The 17,777-nt window shown below is 35.8% G+C and overlaps 1 protein-coding gene across 2 annotated transcripts in view; it reads right to left on the bottom strand.

Annotated features, from left to right (window-relative positions):
• LOC143238062 (uncharacterized) overlaps positions 1-1,187 on the bottom strand; it is a 67,080-nt gene extending 65,893 nt beyond the window's left edge. The window contains exons 1-2 of one of the 2 annotated variants that reach the window (XM_076477981.1): positions 932-1,153; positions 19-265 (exon numbers count right to left, since the gene is read on the bottom strand). In XM_076477981.1, the coding sequence (XP_076334096.1) occupies positions 19-62 (44 nt within the window). In that variant the 5' untranslated portion in view covers positions 63-265; positions 932-1,153. Of the gene's footprint in view, positions 1-18 lie in introns of both variants that reach the window. The other variant, XM_076477983.1, reaches the window with a different exon arrangement.
• Positions 1,188-17,777: the final 16,590 nt, after the last annotated feature.

Raw genomic sequence — 17,777 nt, 5'->3', positions numbered from 1 at the left:
ATATTTAAGTACACTTACCTAGTAGTATTTGATCTATTCTTCCTCATTGTATTGCTATTCATGATGGGATGAAGACAGGTTGACACTGATAGTTTTTACAATGTGGTATAAAAATAAACAATCTCCCTGAATTGGTATAATTCGAATACTTTTGAAACTATAATCACAACACTGTAGCACTAACTAAAAACCGTGTTCTGCAGGATTGCTTTAGCAAATGTCAGGTTTGTAGATAATCTCATACACGTAATACTTAGCTATACAGCTAAAACAGGAGAATGAATAAGTTTGGAAAGTTATCAGAATTTAACTGAAGCCTGAAGTTTTTATTTATTGAACTCCAAAACATAAAAAAATAAATATTTTCACTGAGTGAGATAATGTCTTAATAGTAATTAAAGCTGCCTTTGATTTTCAGTTTATCCTTGTACCATTTGAGCAACAATAGCATTCTCAGGTTCTTGTTTCTTTCATCTAACATTCAAACCAATGAATTCAATGCTTTGAGCTACTACAGTTTGTTCACATTTTGTTAAGTTGAACTAATAATATAACTTATAAAACCTGTTTCAAAGCATTTATGCTTCAAAATTTGATAAAAACTTAGAAAGACTAATACAAGGTTACGTTTATTATTAATAATATATCTTTCATTTGGTGTCTTTTACTGTAATGACAATAAAGACCATAAATTCAGAGTAAAAAGAAATATTTAAATTTAATTGAGCTGATTACCATCTAAACTATAATTAATAACGAATTTACTTCAAGTTATAAAGTATAATTTACCATAAAAAATGAAAAATAACGTCTTCACTTTAGTTTCATTAATAAAGCCATTAAACTTTAAAACCTTAATAGCCAAATTCAGTTCAAAAGATCAAAGGTTAGTTAGGCTAGTATTGGTAGTGGTATAAAAATAATGGCCTACTTCTAATACCCAGCAGCCACAGAAATCACAACTTTCACAACAGCTAGTATCTGATAACAAAATGTTACTGAATATACAAAACGTAGGTAAAGTAATTTCCTTGTGAACCGTCTTACTATATAGTTAATTAAATATGTGCATTATTTCGATAAACTGTATAGAAATCCCTTGCAGTAAGTAGCCACGGTAAAAAAAAAATTAGGAATGGCTCGATGACTACTAATACAATACACTCAAAGCCAAAGCTTCCAACACTGCATTAGACGTTTAATACGAAATATTTTCTACTCAAACTGAAGTTTCTATAATTGGAGAAATCTTGTTAAAAAGTAATATAAAGGTTGGTATTTTTAAATCATTATGATAGTAGTATATGTTTGAAAATTTTATATTTAATTTCAATATTAATCATAAATTAATATTAGGAAATATATCATGATGACGTCAGGCTCTTAACGAAAGGGTAGGCTTACATCACAAATATAAGTTTCAAGATTTGTCCACCAGTTCCAGTTTCAGCTAATATGTAATAATAAAATGTTATAGGAAACATCTAAATCAGAATATATCCCTGTGATGTTTTATTTCTCAGCTTATATTATTTATAATAAACAGAGACAACCTACTGCATACATCAATCATCAATATATGCTCATTGTACATTAAAGGTGAGAAAGGTTTATTCTACGAAAAATATTTGCACTACAAACTGTAAAAAAAGAAAAAATTACTATATTTGATGTGAATTGTTTGTTTCCTTATGGAAACATGGCCAAGCGCGTAAGGCGTACGACTCGTAATCCGAGGGTCGCGGGTTCGCGCCCGCGTCGCGCTAAACATACTCGCCCTCCCAGCCGTGGGGGCGTATAATGTGACGGTCAATCCCACTATTCGTTGGTAAAAGAGTATCCCAAGAGTTGGCGGTGGGTGGTGATGACTAGCTGCCTTCCCTCTAGTCTTACACTGCTAAATTAGGGACGGCTAGCACAGATAGACCTCGAATAGCTTTGTGCGAAATTCCAAAACAAACAAACAAACCTTATGGCAAAGCGACATCGGACAATTTGCTGAATCCACCGAGGAGAATCGAGCCCCTGCTTTTAGCGTTCTAAATTCTTAGACTTAATGCTGTACCAGCGGAAGACTAATGTGAGCTAAAACAATAAATTTGTAGCAAAAAATTACGGCGACTAGTATAATATGCATGAGAAATATCGAAGTTGTGAGGAGCTAAATATATTTAGGTGATCTTATTGATAAAGTTCTGAAACTCACGTAAAGTAAAAATGTATTCTAAAGAAAGTTGGTATGGATATTCAAATATGTATCCCTGATGTCCATGAATTGCATAATCCACAGACCAATTACAGTTACGGCAGAAAGTGTTCGTACGCCTGCGTCGTGAGTAGTATTTTCCTCATAACTTAAAAAGTATCACGATTAGGATAATGAAAGGATAGTATATTATAAATATTATACTAACACACATCTACATAAATGTTTATGTAAATTGAGCGATAAATAAACTGTTTATAAACAAATAACCAAACATAGGAGAGACAGAAAGTGTTTGTGCGTCTTCTTTGAAGGTCAGTTGTGTAGCTTTTCAGGTGAATTACTTGGCGCAATCTCTCCTCATAGCCCTCCATGATCGTTGGACAGTACTCGACTGGTATGTTCTTCCATTCTTCTTTACAGAAGATCTCCAACTCTTGCAAGTTTTTCGGATGACGCTGATGAACCCTGCTCTTCAACTCATGTCAAACGTTTTCAATTGGGTTGAAATCGGGTGACTGCGATGGCCACTCTAGAACGCTTATATGGTTCCTCTGCAACCAGGATTGTATATATATTTCGATGTGTGCTTAGGGTCATTGTCGTGCTGGAAGATCCAACGACGCCCAAGCCGCAAGTTCCGAGCATCATTCTTGATATAAGTACCTAATATATCAAATTACTCTTCTTTCTTCATGATTCCGTTGACGCGGTGAAGGCTGCCTACACCAGAAGAGCTGAAGGAACCCCATAGCATGATCGAGCCACCTTCGTGTTTAACTGTAGGGACGGTGTTCTTTGAAAGATTTCGTTCCCCCTTCTTACGGAAAATATTGCGAACATCATTGTGGCCGAAAAATCGATTTTAGTCTCGTCTGACCAAAGAATACTCTTCCAATAGGTAAAGGGTTTATTTACATGCTTTCTTTTATACCTCAATCGTGCTTCTAAAAGAACAGGCTTCGAATATGGAGTTCTACGAGGACGGCATGCTTTGAACTCAGAAGAACGTAGCATGTTCGTATCTATAGAGGTGCTTACTTCAACCCCAGTTTCCCTTACCAGTTTCTGTATGTCATTACGTGTTAAACGAGGGTTTCTACTAACTTCTTTGAGAACCTTCCTCTTGATTCTCTCTGGAATTTTGGTGGGGCTTCAGGAACGATGGACATTAGCAGTTGATCCTGTGAGCTTAAACTTGGCAATTATGCTTTTAACAGTAGATTTCGGCACATTAAGTTGTGTAGCAATACCGGAAAGAGTCACACGAGACTTGTATTTTACATAAGTTTGGTTTTTTAAATCACTGGACTGTTGTTTCCTGTTTGCCATGATGACGAAACAGATAATGACGGAGACGGCGCTAAATTGCCGGAAGTACATTTTTTGCTGGCTAAATTTCAATAATTATGAACCCATTGTCTAGTTCTGGAATGGTATAATGTAGTTTATTCGCCAAACTAAACAAAATTTTTACGGGAATATCAGTTTTTCACACGTTCTGAAACGTACGAAACTTTATGCTCCTTCTACTTTTGGTTATTTGTTTATAAACAGTTTATTTTTCGTTTAATTTACATAAAAATTTATGTAGATGTGTGTTAGTATAATATTCATAATAAACTATACGTCTATTTGCCTAATCGTAACACTTATTAAGTTATGAGCAATAAAATACTTGGGACACAGGGATACGAACACTTTCTGTCGTAATGGTGTTTGATTTATAGAAGTGCACTAGGACACTATTGAAATTTCCAAAGTGACATTTATTTCTGGCCAACCTAACAGATATGAATTGCTTCAAGAAAAACTGTTGAAAAATACGTGTCTGCGTTTGTTTCAGTGTAGTTTTTGAATTGCGAAGTTTGGAAAAGTATAACCCAGAGGTGTAAAACATGTTTTAATCAAAGTAAACACAATTTGTTTCACCACACTTTTGCCAACGTGAAACGATGCTGTTTATGCCTCTGCTGTAGAAACCAGTTTCTATAGTAAATGACCTCCCAGAAAGCTTCTTCTGCAGTTGCTTGGTTTTGAAAGCGTTTATTGTTCAAAACGTCGTAATAATACTTGAAAAAATAAAAAGTTGATGGGAAAAGTCTGAGAAATAAGGTGGATGATGCAGAACTTCGATTCCGATTCGTTCAATTTTTGGAGTATCATTCTTGACAGGTCTCATAACACCAATTTTGTTGATCATCAGTCAGCTTATGCAGAACCCAGTATTTCAACTTTTTCGTCTTTCCAATCGCACTCAGGCGGTTCGCAATGCCTAGCTTTTCTGCAACCTCAGGTACTGTTTTGCGAGGGTCTGTCTCAACTCCTTCCCTTAATGTGTTTCCATCTAAGGTTGGCTTCCTACTACGATCTTTGTGGTCTTCAAGACTTTCAGGCCCGACATGGCCAAGAGTGTTAAGGGTGCGACTCGATATCTGAGGGTCGCAGGTTCGCATCCCGGTCGCGCCAAAATGCTCGCCCTTTCAGCCGTGGGAGCGTTATAATGTGACGGTCAATCCCACTATTCGTTGGGAAAAGACTAGCCCAAGAATTGACGTTGGGTGGTGATGACTAGCTGCCTTCCCTCTAGTCTTACACTGCTAAATTAGGGACGGCTAGCACAGATAGCCCTCGAGTAGCCTTGTGCGAAATTAAAGAAACAAACAAACAAACAAACAAGACTTTCATCTCCATGTCGAAACCTTTTGATCCAACGCTGAACTTTGCGTTCAGTAACAGATCCATGGCTGAATATTTGGTTGATGTTCCGTGTAGTTTCGAGTAAGTTTTCGTCCAAGTTTGAAGTCGTAGAGGAAAATCAGACGAAAGTCCTTCTTGTCCATGCCGCATTGGGGGTTGCGAAAGTTACGTTGAGTGGAGTTGAAACAGCAGACAATTATGACATCTTGTAAATGACAAACGTTGGATCAAACCAACCAACCAACAAGTTACTCAATATTCAGCTTCTAAATAGCATCGTGAAAATTTCAACATATATTTATGGACAACCTAATACTACTGCCCATGAAGAATAGTGTTTGATGCGACCTTACATGAGGATGTCGACACTAATGTCCTTCAACAGTTATTCACATGATATTTAGAGGTCATTGTCCTACTTGTGTGTAACGAGAATGATCACTCACATGATAACGCATGTCACACTTGTTAAATAATAGGACGTTGTTTTTTAATCCAAGAAAGTTTGAATTTGACTCTCTAGTAAATAATTTTAACCTTAGAACATCTCCTGGAAGTAAACCTCAAGAAAATTGTTGTTTTGAATTAAGCACAATGCTACACAATGGGCTATCTGTGCTGTGCCCATCACGGGTATCAAAACACGGTTTTTACGTTGTAAGTCCAGAGACATACTGCTGAGCCACTGGGGGACCCTTAAATATATACATTAGATTTTGTTTGTCACGTTTAATAAATATTATTCATTTATATCGACTAAATTAAGTAAGAGATTCCAGCAATAATCTGTAATTGGTATCTTGATCACTTATACAATTAATAAGTGGACTTTTAATACCTGGTATAGCTCTATGTTAATTCAACTCTTTCCTTTCACCTGAATATACAACAACCATCAGACAGTTTGTTTGTTTGTTTTGGAATTTCGCACAAAGCCACTCGAGGGCTATCTGTGCTAGCCGTCCCTAATTTAGCAGTGTAAGACTAGAGGGAAGGCAGCTAGTCATCACCACCCACCGCCAACTCTTGGGCTACTCTTTTACCAACGAATAGCGGGATTGACCGTCACAGTATAACGCTTCCACGGATGAAAGGCCAAGCATGTTTGGTGTAATGAGGATTCGAACCGGCGACCCTCAGATTATGAGTCGAGTGCCTTAACCACCTGTATGTGCAGGACCGCACTGGTGGTTGAATCTGCGAAATTGCGCATATTTATAACTATCTGTGTACCTGAAGAAAATATAATCTTTTATTAGTTGTTGGCAACAGTAGTTTCTCACATACAACTTCGACAGAAAGTGTTCGTACCCCTGCGTCCCAAGGAGTTTTTTGCTCATAACTTAAAAAGTATCACGATTAGGCAAATAGACGTATACTTTTTATGAATATTATACTAACACACATCTACATAAATTTTTATGTAAATTAAACGAAAAATAAACTGTTTATAAACAAATAACCAAAAATAGGAGGAGCATAAAGTTTCGTACGTTTCAGAACGTGTGAAAAACTGATATTCCCGTAAAAAAAATTGTTTAGTTTGGCGAATAAACAACATTATACCATTCCAGAACCAGACACTGGGTTCATAATTAATGGAATTTAGCCAGCAAAAAATGTACTTCCGGCAATTTAGCGCCGTCTCCGTCATTATCTGTTTCGTCATCATGGCAAACAGGAAACACAGTCCAGTGATTTAAAAAACCGAATTTATGTAAAATACAAGTCTCGTGTGTCTCTTTCCGGTATTGCTACACAACTTAATGTGCCGAAATCTACTGTTAAAAGCATAATTGCCAAGTTTAAGCTCAAAGGATCAACTGCTAATCTCCATCGTTCCTGAAGCCCCACCAAAATTCCAGAGAGAATCAAGAGAAAGGTTCTCGGAGAAGTTAGTAGGAACCCTCGTTTAACACGTAATGACATACAAAAACTAGTAAGGGAAACTGGGGTTGAAGTGAGCACCTCTACAGTTACGAACATGTTACGTTCTTCTGAGTTCAAAGCATGCCGTCCTCGTAGAACTCCATATTCGAAGCCTGTTCATTTAGAAGCACGATTGAGGTATGAAAGAAAGCATGTAAATAAACCCTTTACCTATTGGAAGAGTATTCTTTGGTCAGACGAGACTAAAATCGAGCTTTTCGGCCCAAGTGATGTTCGTAATATTTTCCTTAAGAAGGGGGAACGAAATCTTCCAAAGAACACCGTCCCTACAGTTAAACACGGAGGTGGCTCGATCATGCTATGGGGTTCCTTCAGCTCTTCTGGTGTAGGCAGCCTTCACCGCGTCAACGGAATCATGAAGAAAGAAGAGTAATTTGATATATTAGGCACTTATATCAAGAATGATGCTCGGAACTTGCGGCTTGGGCGTCGTTGGATCTTCCAGCACGACAATGGCCCTAAGCACACATCGAAATATATATACAATCCTGGTTGTAGAGGAACCATATAAGCGTTCTAGAGTGGCCATCGCAGTCACCCGATTTCAACCCAATTGAAAACGTTTGGCATGAGTTGAAGAGCAGGGTTCATCAGCGTCATCCGAAAAACTTGCAAGAGTTGGAGGTCTTCTGTAAAGAAGAATGGAAGAACATACCAGTAGAGTACTGTCCAACGATCATGGAGGGCTATGAGGAGAGATTGCGCCAAGTAATTCACCTGAAAAGCTACACAACTGACCTTCAAAGAAGACGCACGAACACTTTCTGTCTCTCCTATGTTTGGTTATTTGTTTATAAACAGTTTATTTGTCGCTTAATTTACATAAACATTTATGTAGATGTGTGTTAGTATAATATTTATAATATACCATACTTTCATTATCCTAATCATGATACTTTTTAAGTTATGAGGAAAAAACTTCTCACGTACAAACACTTTCTGTCGTAAATGTATTGTTGATTCTCACTAGAAAGCTATAACTGTGATTAACGCATATTAATCGGAAAACTACAGAATTTGACTAGAAATTTTGATATAGATTTCGAACATTACAAAGCGTTCAACTTCAGTGAATTACTTCGAACGTTAAATTTCATAGCCGGGAAAATTCAGCTTGTAAAGGTGTGAGGCCAATCAAGTTAGACAGCTTAAGCGACATATGACAATATAAACTGAGAATTAATTTACTCGTTGACATGGATCGTCGATAGAGTAGTCAGTTCTAAATCGGATATAAGACTCAGTATTGTCTATAATGTTTTTTCTGTTTTTGTTTTTTGAATTTCGCACAAAGCTACTCGTGGGCTATTTGCGCTAGCCGTCTCTAATTCAGCAGTGTAAGACTATAGGGAAGGCAGCTAGTTTTCACTAGCCACCGCCAACTCTTGGGCTACTCTTTTACCAACGAATAGTGGGGATTGACCGTCACATTATAACGCCCCCAGGGCTGAAAGGTCGAGCATGTTTGGTGTGACGAGGATTCGAACCCGCGACCCTCATATTACGAGTCGAGTGCGTTATCCACCTGGCCTTATGCATTTGTAAAACTGTCGTATTTGAATCATCATTGAAATAACTATTGCAATTACCGTTATTATACATTGTATTATTTATTTGTTTGTTCATTAAAGTATATTTGTATTTACAAGAGGAGGAAATTCTGTATGTGTATTGTTTTTTTTTAATATAGCAAAGCCATATCGGACCATCTACTGAGCCCACAGAGATTAATCGAACCACTGATTTTAGTGTTGTAAATCCGTAGACTTACCGCTGTACTAGCGAAGGGGGGCAGGAAATTCTGTGTATCAATCTTGTTGACAAATAACATAAATTTGATACATATTAAAATTAATTAACTACTACATTCAGATTTCCGGTTTCTAAAAATAGTAATACGTTAACGTACGTAATATAATCGGAGACTCGTCCGAAACAAAGTATAATATATAACAATAACTACTGAAGGACATTACTCCTTACAAAAGGTCATATTAAACACTTCTTCATGGGCAGTAGTAGGCATTACTTGAGAATAACAAAGGAACAAATGTAACTTGAAGTAAGATCATATTAAGAGTTTTTCTTGGTCACGTTGTGTTGAACCTGTACACACTGAAAACAAAAATGAATTATATTAACCCTTTCTGTGTTCCAAAAACGCTTTAAAATATCACAGTTGTTACTACCTTTGAACAAAAATACAAAACTGCAATACAAAAATACACACAGACTATAACTGCAGTGACTTCAGGTAAAAATGGTACATATTTAAATGTGGATTATGCTCTGTAGTGAATATTGTATTCTGTATCATAAAAAAACTGGGCAATGTCCTTGCGTCCACAACGTTGTCTTCACACGTTATTCATAATTCAGCTGTTGTTGAAGTTCCACATCCACCCATATCCTTTTCTTCCCAGAAAACTGCCGAAAATTTTTGTTATCTTGGTAGATATTAGTTAAGCCAATATCTTGAACTTTTTTCCAGCTGTTCTGTGTCAGGTAGTAGAAAAATCCTTGTGTGCGAATGTCTGGTCCAACTACAGTGCTGATGGCCTGAATGACAGCTTGTTTAAAGTTAACTATGACAGGAGTTGGGTCAGTACTAAACATTTGAATCATAATCTACAATTTGATACCAAACTTATTGACATAAATTAATAAAATAGTAGTTCGATAAAATTTTAAATGTAAGTCTACATATGTGAAGGCATGTCCTTTGACCTGTTGCCATAGGAATATCCATCTTGATGGAGTTAACAGAGATAAACATACAAATACTTATTCACAAAATGCTTTTAAAGTTAATGAGGCAACATCGTTATTAACCAAGATTAAAATAAAATGTGTACAGATACCCAATTAAAATAACTTAAATACATATTAATTCTCTTTAGGAGAAGGTAGTGTAAAACTGAGAAACCTATTAGGCTAGGTTCAAAGCTTAAAAGGAGGTTACCGAAGACAGTTTGGTCATTGCCACAAATGATATGGGCCACTTTCATGGTAAAGCAATAACCTCAGCATATCATTAGTATATTCTTATTGACAAGTTCATGGAAGGTCAGCCAGTCAGACAATAAGGCACCACCTGGTTGTAAGAGACATTATCACTCTTACCACGGCACTTTTTGTTACAGGAAAGAAAAAAAAATAGAAACTTGTAAAGACAACAGGTGTGGCTACACTTCAGATAGACTCTACTACCCAGGCACTTACATTAAATATAAGCCTTATCAAAGATTAACCAATCACTTGTACATCCCATCTCTGCAATGCAACCACATTGGTACCCAATGAAGGCTCTATCTGGACATCATCCTGGGAGAGAGTAGCAAAGCAGAAAGAGAGGCTCATCTGTTGTTTTTCACCAATGGTTTAGCAAGTTCATGAGAATCAACAGCAAGTGGAACTGTCAATATATATCCTGAAAACTATCTAACTGAGCCCAGTTCTGGTCTGGCCACCAATTTGGGGAGTAAAACGAATGTCTTGTACCAATAGGTTTGATGGTCACCTCAACTTATTAAGACAGAGTGTACTTTGGTCCATGCCTGCCAGAGTACAGCGGTGAGAGATAGAATTCCTTGTTGATACTAGATCAACTACTAATAGATCTTACAGTATATCTGATCCAATGAGCAACACCATTAGTGAATATATTTTAGCCAATGGATATAAAATATATTTGAATAAAAAGGTAAAATCAACTACTAATAGATCTTACAGTATATCTGATACCATGAGCAACACAATTAGTAAATATATTTTACCCAATGGATATAAAATATATTTGAATAAAAAGGTAAAGTTCTGACTATTTCTAGGAGTCATCACTTAAAGGACAAATGTAAATGGTGCTAACCCAAGTTCTAGCATTGATATCCTTGGGACAGATATACTGCAGAGCTTATAGGTTAGTTTTGCCTGTGCAAGTGGCAAACTGATTTTCTGTGAAAGATTTATCCGATGCCAGCAAGACTGAGCCTATAAACAGAGACTGTATGTATTAGAGGAAGTCACAATACCTTTTGCACACAAGACGTGCTTTGTGGTTTACTATGAACAAAGTTTAGTATGTCAGTATTGTGTAACATGCTAACAGAGCTCATGCATGAAATGTAGTTTCCTGTCTAGAAATCTAGCACTAATAGCTCAGGCAGTTGTCCAAGGAGGGATGAAGTGTCAGTGTTGTTCTGCACTTATAGGCAATCAATTATCTAACTATTAATTCAAATAGTCATCAACATTTTAATGACCAGGATAATGATGATATTATGGTTACATTTGTCATGTTATGTCTGAAAACAAGTACACATGTCAACACATCTGAGATCACTAATTGTGAAGTGTACAAATAATATAGAATCAATGGTGTGATATCCTGACTAACACAATATAACCAGCACTGAGGCACTATATATATTCAAGGATAAGATTATCTAACCTTTGGTGTGTTTGGTTATTTCTGGTAGTAACTGCCAGAAACAAAAATTAAGATATGCTAAAGTTTTACGTTGACTTCATGTGAATGAACATAAAACTCGCATTGATACATTCAGATATCATGAATTGACAAAAGTCTGGATGCACTGGAAAAGGGCCCAATGATTTAATATTTTTAGATCCAACTTTTGGATAAGGGTATGTCCAACTGAATAACAATAACAGATCTCAGAATGCTTTTAGGATTAGAGATGGCCTGTATGGGTTTTTAATACTACCATTTGGCCTGTGTAATGGGCCTACCACTTTTACAAGGACAATTGAGCTGAAACTGAAAGAGCTGCAATGGTAGAAGTATGTGATCTATGTTAATGATGTTTTAGTGTTTTGTTATACATTTGAGCCTGCAGCTGAAGGCTTGGAAATAGTATTCCAGTGGATAAAAAAGATGAGCCTGAAACTGAAACCATGAAAATGTGTGTTCAAGCACATAAAGTGGAAACTCCATGAATCCTGCCAAAACAGATGTGAGGTGTGATTGGTCTCAACCTGTGACTAAGTGAGCAGTCCATAGTTTCTTCACTTTCATGTCATGCTTCCAATAGTTTTGTTCAATTTCTCCAAGACTGTTATACTGCTCATTAAAATTAAGACACATTTCCAGTTGGGTGAGAAATGTTAGTAAGCATTTCTGTCCTTAAAGTGAATTTGGTTGAAGCTCCAGTTTTGATATATTGATGATTAAAATGTGATCTCTTGTTAGATATTGATTACTGAGCATGTGTAATCAGAACATAATAAATGTAGTTGCTTAATAGAGTAGAATATGTATATAATAATACAAGTAACACATTCATGGTTCCTGAATGCAGATACTATAATGGTAAGGAAAAACTGTTTGCAGATGTAGACTTCAAAATATAATATTAACACTAATTATAAGTTTACTATTTGGGATAACCATGTATCACAAAATTGGTGATGAGCTTTAAAAATGCAAAAGAGGTTGTTGCATGTTGAATAACTGCATTTTAGGGCTATGACCTAGCTAAACAGCATTGCCTGGGCCCACAACATATAAATATAAACAGGTTTCAATACAACATGAGACCCTGTCCATTGGTTGAATACCCTAATTCTTGATGCCCTGCAGGAGTTATAACCATTTCTACAACAACAACAATAAACCATATAACAGAATATTCCACTAGTGGATGGTTAGAAAAAATAATTCTTCAGGAACTCTGGGAAGAATATCTAAAAGACCCAGATCTAGCATGGGCATTCCTTACCATGTAGCAAGGTAAAATCCAAACAGCTCAGATTGAACAATGTAGCACAAATGCATATAACCTGTGGCATGCATACAAGCAGTTACTAGTATAGGAATATGTGCTTTACCAGAGGATGTTGTAACAGAGAATGTCATTTGAATAAAAAATCTATGCCTGAAAGAAAGTAGCATTCCCAACTTCCTGAACTATCAAGAGACATTCACTGTTTAATGTACGCACTACATTGTGTGATTTTCACTCTATTACTTGAAGTCATAATGGCTGATGAAAATAGATGTAATGCCTAATGCATTAGCATTATGTACATCCATATATGCCCCCAAGTGGCTCATCATTGAGCCTGAAAACTTGTGATGCTAAAAACTGGGTTTTAGTTCTCATAGTGGGCACAGCACAGATAGCCCATTGTATAGCTTTGTGCTTACAGCAAATAAACAAAGAACTGAAGATAATAGCTAGGAGTCCAAAACCTAGCTGAAAGGACACTGTAAGTCTTGTTCTTTAAACTGTTGGATGGTATTACATGATATAATATGTGCTCTAAATCATATGATTACCACTTGCTTACCGATAGCTAGGAAAGTTTGTTGTTCATAATATCAGCTGGATAAAAAGGGCTTTGCATCCAATACTTTCCAAGCCATCAAGCAGGATTTCACTAAAAGAAATAACCACAAGGTGTCGGATGGTTGTTGCTCAACTCACACAGTTTAGGATGACTAGTGACAGTAACATCAATGGTTTACAAAATGTAAGGTGATAATGTGCTATTTGGTAACTTTTTGTGACAGGCAGGAAATGGATTTTCATGGAAGGATAAAAGTAACAAAGAATTTCACATTACATATGAGAGAAAACACAGCCTGATCTAATTTTTTCTGGAAAGTTTAGTGCAAGACATTAGAAATGGAAGAATTAAAATATTCTTGAGAGGATAAAATTATCAGCAATAAATGAAATTTATAAGCATAGGCTTAGATATTAAGTTGAACATAAACTTAAGATATATAACATTTTGTTTCATTATGATAGAATGTGTTAAATCATGCACAGTAAAATATTTTGTAAGCACAATTTTTCACTAACTTTGTTTCAGTAAAAAGTATAAATAAATATGTATGAAAATATAGGCTGTATCTACAAATGTTGTATACAGAAAGTAACACCCATATGGTTAGTCTTTGTAAGTTGCACTTGGCTACTACTATACCAGTACATGGAAGAAAACCCCAACAAAGAGACATTGTAAGGGATGGTGGATTCTAATGGTTAGCATCTAATATGAATCAGTTCAACAGAGTAGGAGCCAGTTTTTACAGACTAGACCCATTCCTTTTCTACTGGGTTTAGTCTTTGTTTTTGTCATAACCTGAGTTGATAATGGAGGGAATTTAAATAGGTTTGATAGCAAGCTGTATTAGATGTTTTACTGGAATGAGCAGCCTGGAATATGAAGAAATTCACCAATGTGAAAGATACATAATCTACAGGTGGTATAAACGTAAGTATACATAAAACGTTTAAAAAAATCAATTGACTAAGGTGATAATTTTAAAAAGTCTCTGAATGTAGTTGTAGAGAAGAGTATGATTGTAACAGTGCTGTTATAATTTTCTTCACAACCTACAAACACACATCTGACCTTCTGAAAAATTGGAATTTATCTGATCTCACATTTTCAGTCCTCATTGTTGCTATTTTATGATCAAATTCTTAATCCCATCTGGCTATCTCGTTTTTTATGAAGATAGATGAAATTACTCATAGTGTGTGTATGTGTGCTTAACCCACAAATTAACTCCAAGCTACCATGGAGGGAAATTGTGAAAAGTATCAATACACCCAAGATTTTCTTTTGGCAAGGAGCCAGCTTTCCTCATTGGCCTGACTAATCTTGGAACCAGTTTTATTTTTCAACCTTGTAAAGCCTATGAAGGAGGATACATTGCTAGCTGATGCATCTGATGTTAGGAGTCACACTGAGTTGGTTGTTGGACTGGCTTTGAATTCTCCAGTGGATGAGCAGTCTCAGTCAGTTACTGATCCATCTGTGAAAGTTAAACCCTCACCAGACCACTGCAGCTTAAGAGAAACTGTCATAAACCAAGACTTCTATGCTAGCCAGGCCAAGCAAGCAATTGGCTATGATAGAACAGCTGATCCCTTCACAATTCCAGTAACAGTTAAGCAAAGACAGATGCTGAAACAGTTGAAGTTGTCTTGAAGGGTGGCTAGGTACTTTAAAAGGGAAGGGTGGGATGTCCCTTAACAATCAGATAGTAGAAATGACAGTAGTTGAGACTTCTATGACCTCATTACCAAAAGGACCAACATCACTAAGCTTTCAAGACCTTACCACCTGTCATTCCACCACCACTGTTGATGGCAAGAATTTTAAGGTACAACGAAGAAGTCACACTTTGACAACTGGTTAAGTACTAAAAAGAGCTTCCTGCACCACCATCAAGATGAAACATAAGCTCTCCAAACCAGCAAAAGTTGAGCATTTGCCAACCACGAACCCTAGTGAACTTTTTCAGTGGCAGCCAAGGATATACCTGCTAATTAACCCACTCACCACCATCACCTTTACCCTTTCTTTGCAGTTGATTTAATTACTAAAATGACACTACCAGAAGATGGCCACCAAATGGGCTGAAACCTGGACCATGTACAACTAAGAAGACTGGCTGTATTAATGCTCAACATCAACTTCCTAGTTGGAGGAAAAGTTTATCCACCATAAAGAATCAAACCCTAGAGTTTGGCATTGTAAGTTTGTAAACTTACCACTGTGCCATCAGGGAACATGGGCATTGTAGAATACGCCAAGGTCCAAAAGTGACCAGAGAGATTGCAGTCTTGCTAATATTACACACCATCAACCATGTCAAATGTTTTTATATTCCAAAAGGGTTATTTGGGCAGCTATGTTGAGTGGAAGGGTTCCAGTCCACAATGACAACTCAGGGGGACATTTATTATCACCTCAAGGAGGCCATCAATATTCTGAACACCATAAAATACACTTCCAGTTCTATAACATGCACCCCTCCAAGATCAGAAAATGCCACTACAAGCCAAGTAAAGAAAAGTTGATCACTCCTATCACCACAACCAGCACCCAAAATAAACCATATCCATTAGCCCAATGAAACTAAAATTTATCACAGTTGGTCTCAGCTTGTTAGCAGTGTAGAAGTGATGATACCATAGCACAGTTCTGTGCCAGATTAATAGGAACTAACAAACAAGAGCCCACAAGTGACAGATACCAGATGCTGGCTTAATATGATTGTCATCTCCTTATTGTATACCCCAAAAAAGGTATACAGTCTTCCACAACATTTTTGTCTAGGAAGAGTATTCTACAGAAAATCTTAAATATCTTCATCCTATTTGAGAAGCACTTCATATAAAATGTTCAATATATTATGAATAGCTTTGCTTTATGTTATGTCACATTCAGTTTTTATTTTTGTCTTGCTTATTTTATGTATTATCAGTTGATATATTTTCCATGTTGTTAAATTTCATTTAGTGATTACTAAATTGAGTTTTTCATGTTTTTCTGTTTTGAATTGCATTTAGTACATGCCCTGTTTTATGTAATTCATGTCCTACATTTAATTTAAATTTTATTTTGTGATGCTTAATTATCTTTTGGCAGGCTTATTAATCTCAATTGTAACTGAAAGGTACTTTAATTTTCATTATTTTACTTGATTATACTTTCAATATCGTTCTATATCCATTTAATTTTTCTTTCAAGTATCCTATATTATTTTTTGTTTTGTTTTTTTAATTTCACACAAAGCTACATGAGGGTTATGTGTGCTAGCCGTCCCTAATTTAGCAACATAAGACTACAGGGAAGGCAGCTAGTCATCATCACCCAACTACAGCTCTTGGGCTACTCTTTTACCAATGAATAGTGGGATTGACTATCCCATTACAATGTCCCCACAGCCAAAAGGGCAAGCATGTTTGGTGTGATGGGGATTTGAACCTGTGACACTCAGATTATGAGTCTAGCACTCTAACCACCTGGCCATGTTGTTTGTTAATTCTATTTTCATTTTCTTTCTTTTTACAGTTTGATAATTCATTTACTAAATAGTATATTTTACCTATTTAATCTAATTTTTTATAAATTAATTTTCTGTCTGTTTTATACAAGTCTTTGTTCCAGTATTATATTGACTTATACTTGGTTTAATTAATTTTGTTATATCTACCTTTTGTTTTTTTTGCATATTAAATAGATTCTCTTTGTGTAGCTTTCATAATGTTTGTACACTATGAATGGTTTCAATAAGTTAAAGACCTTGTTAATTAGCTTCTGGTTTGGTATTCTAATATTTATTCTTTAGGTTCAGACTTTTCCCATGCTTTTACTTTTGATTGAAATATGCATAAAGTTTGACAAACATATTCTCCTAGGTATGAAAAACCAAAAACATGATGCAACTTTTACAACTACTGATTTAACTCTTTCATAAGTAACAAATAATGTACTTTAATTTAACAATTTAACAATGTTCAGGTAAATTTTCATGCAAAGATTATGCATTTAGAAGGTAACACCAAAATGTACAAAGCTGTAAACTTGTATCAATCCTCAAGACAAATGTTACTTATCACAACTTACCAGCATTCTGAACTGAAGTCGTATTCATGTCATAAGTTTGTACAGAGATTTAAAGAAATTAGTAAGAGTTGAGGTTTATCTCTCTTGAATATGTATAATGGGAATGATTGCTGACATGAGTAATCTAAGATTTAAGAAATGCTGTATTAGTACCTTCATTATAGACTAACAGTATGAAGTCATTATTCTGTTTATTCCTGTGCTCATGTTGTAGAAACATTTTTTCTCCAGTTGATGCAGTCATAAAGTTCATAGTAACAAATATTAAAGGCAGCCAGTATTGGTTAAGACCAAATTTTTTCTTTTTATAAGATATTATTTTTTCACTAATGTTCCCTTTGCTGCTTATGTTCATTTTATTTTTTTCAAGAAAATTAACAGTTCTGGAACAAACATTCTTTTGCATATACTATTGTACCTGGCTTTCACACTCTCACAAGTGATTATTACTACTTGATTTCACTGTATAGTATTACTGATGTAACATTGTATGTGATACTGATACATTTATAACTAAATATTCTAG

The sequence above is a fragment of the Tachypleus tridentatus genome, chromosome 13 (assembly GCF_004210375.1).
Source record: "Tachypleus tridentatus isolate NWPU-2018 chromosome 13, ASM421037v1, whole genome shotgun sequence".
NCBI lineage: Eukaryota > Metazoa > Arthropoda > Merostomata > Xiphosura > Limulidae > Tachypleus > Tachypleus tridentatus.
Note: the sequence above shows the minus strand (reverse complement) of the source record. Positions and strands in the feature narration are given on the sequence as shown.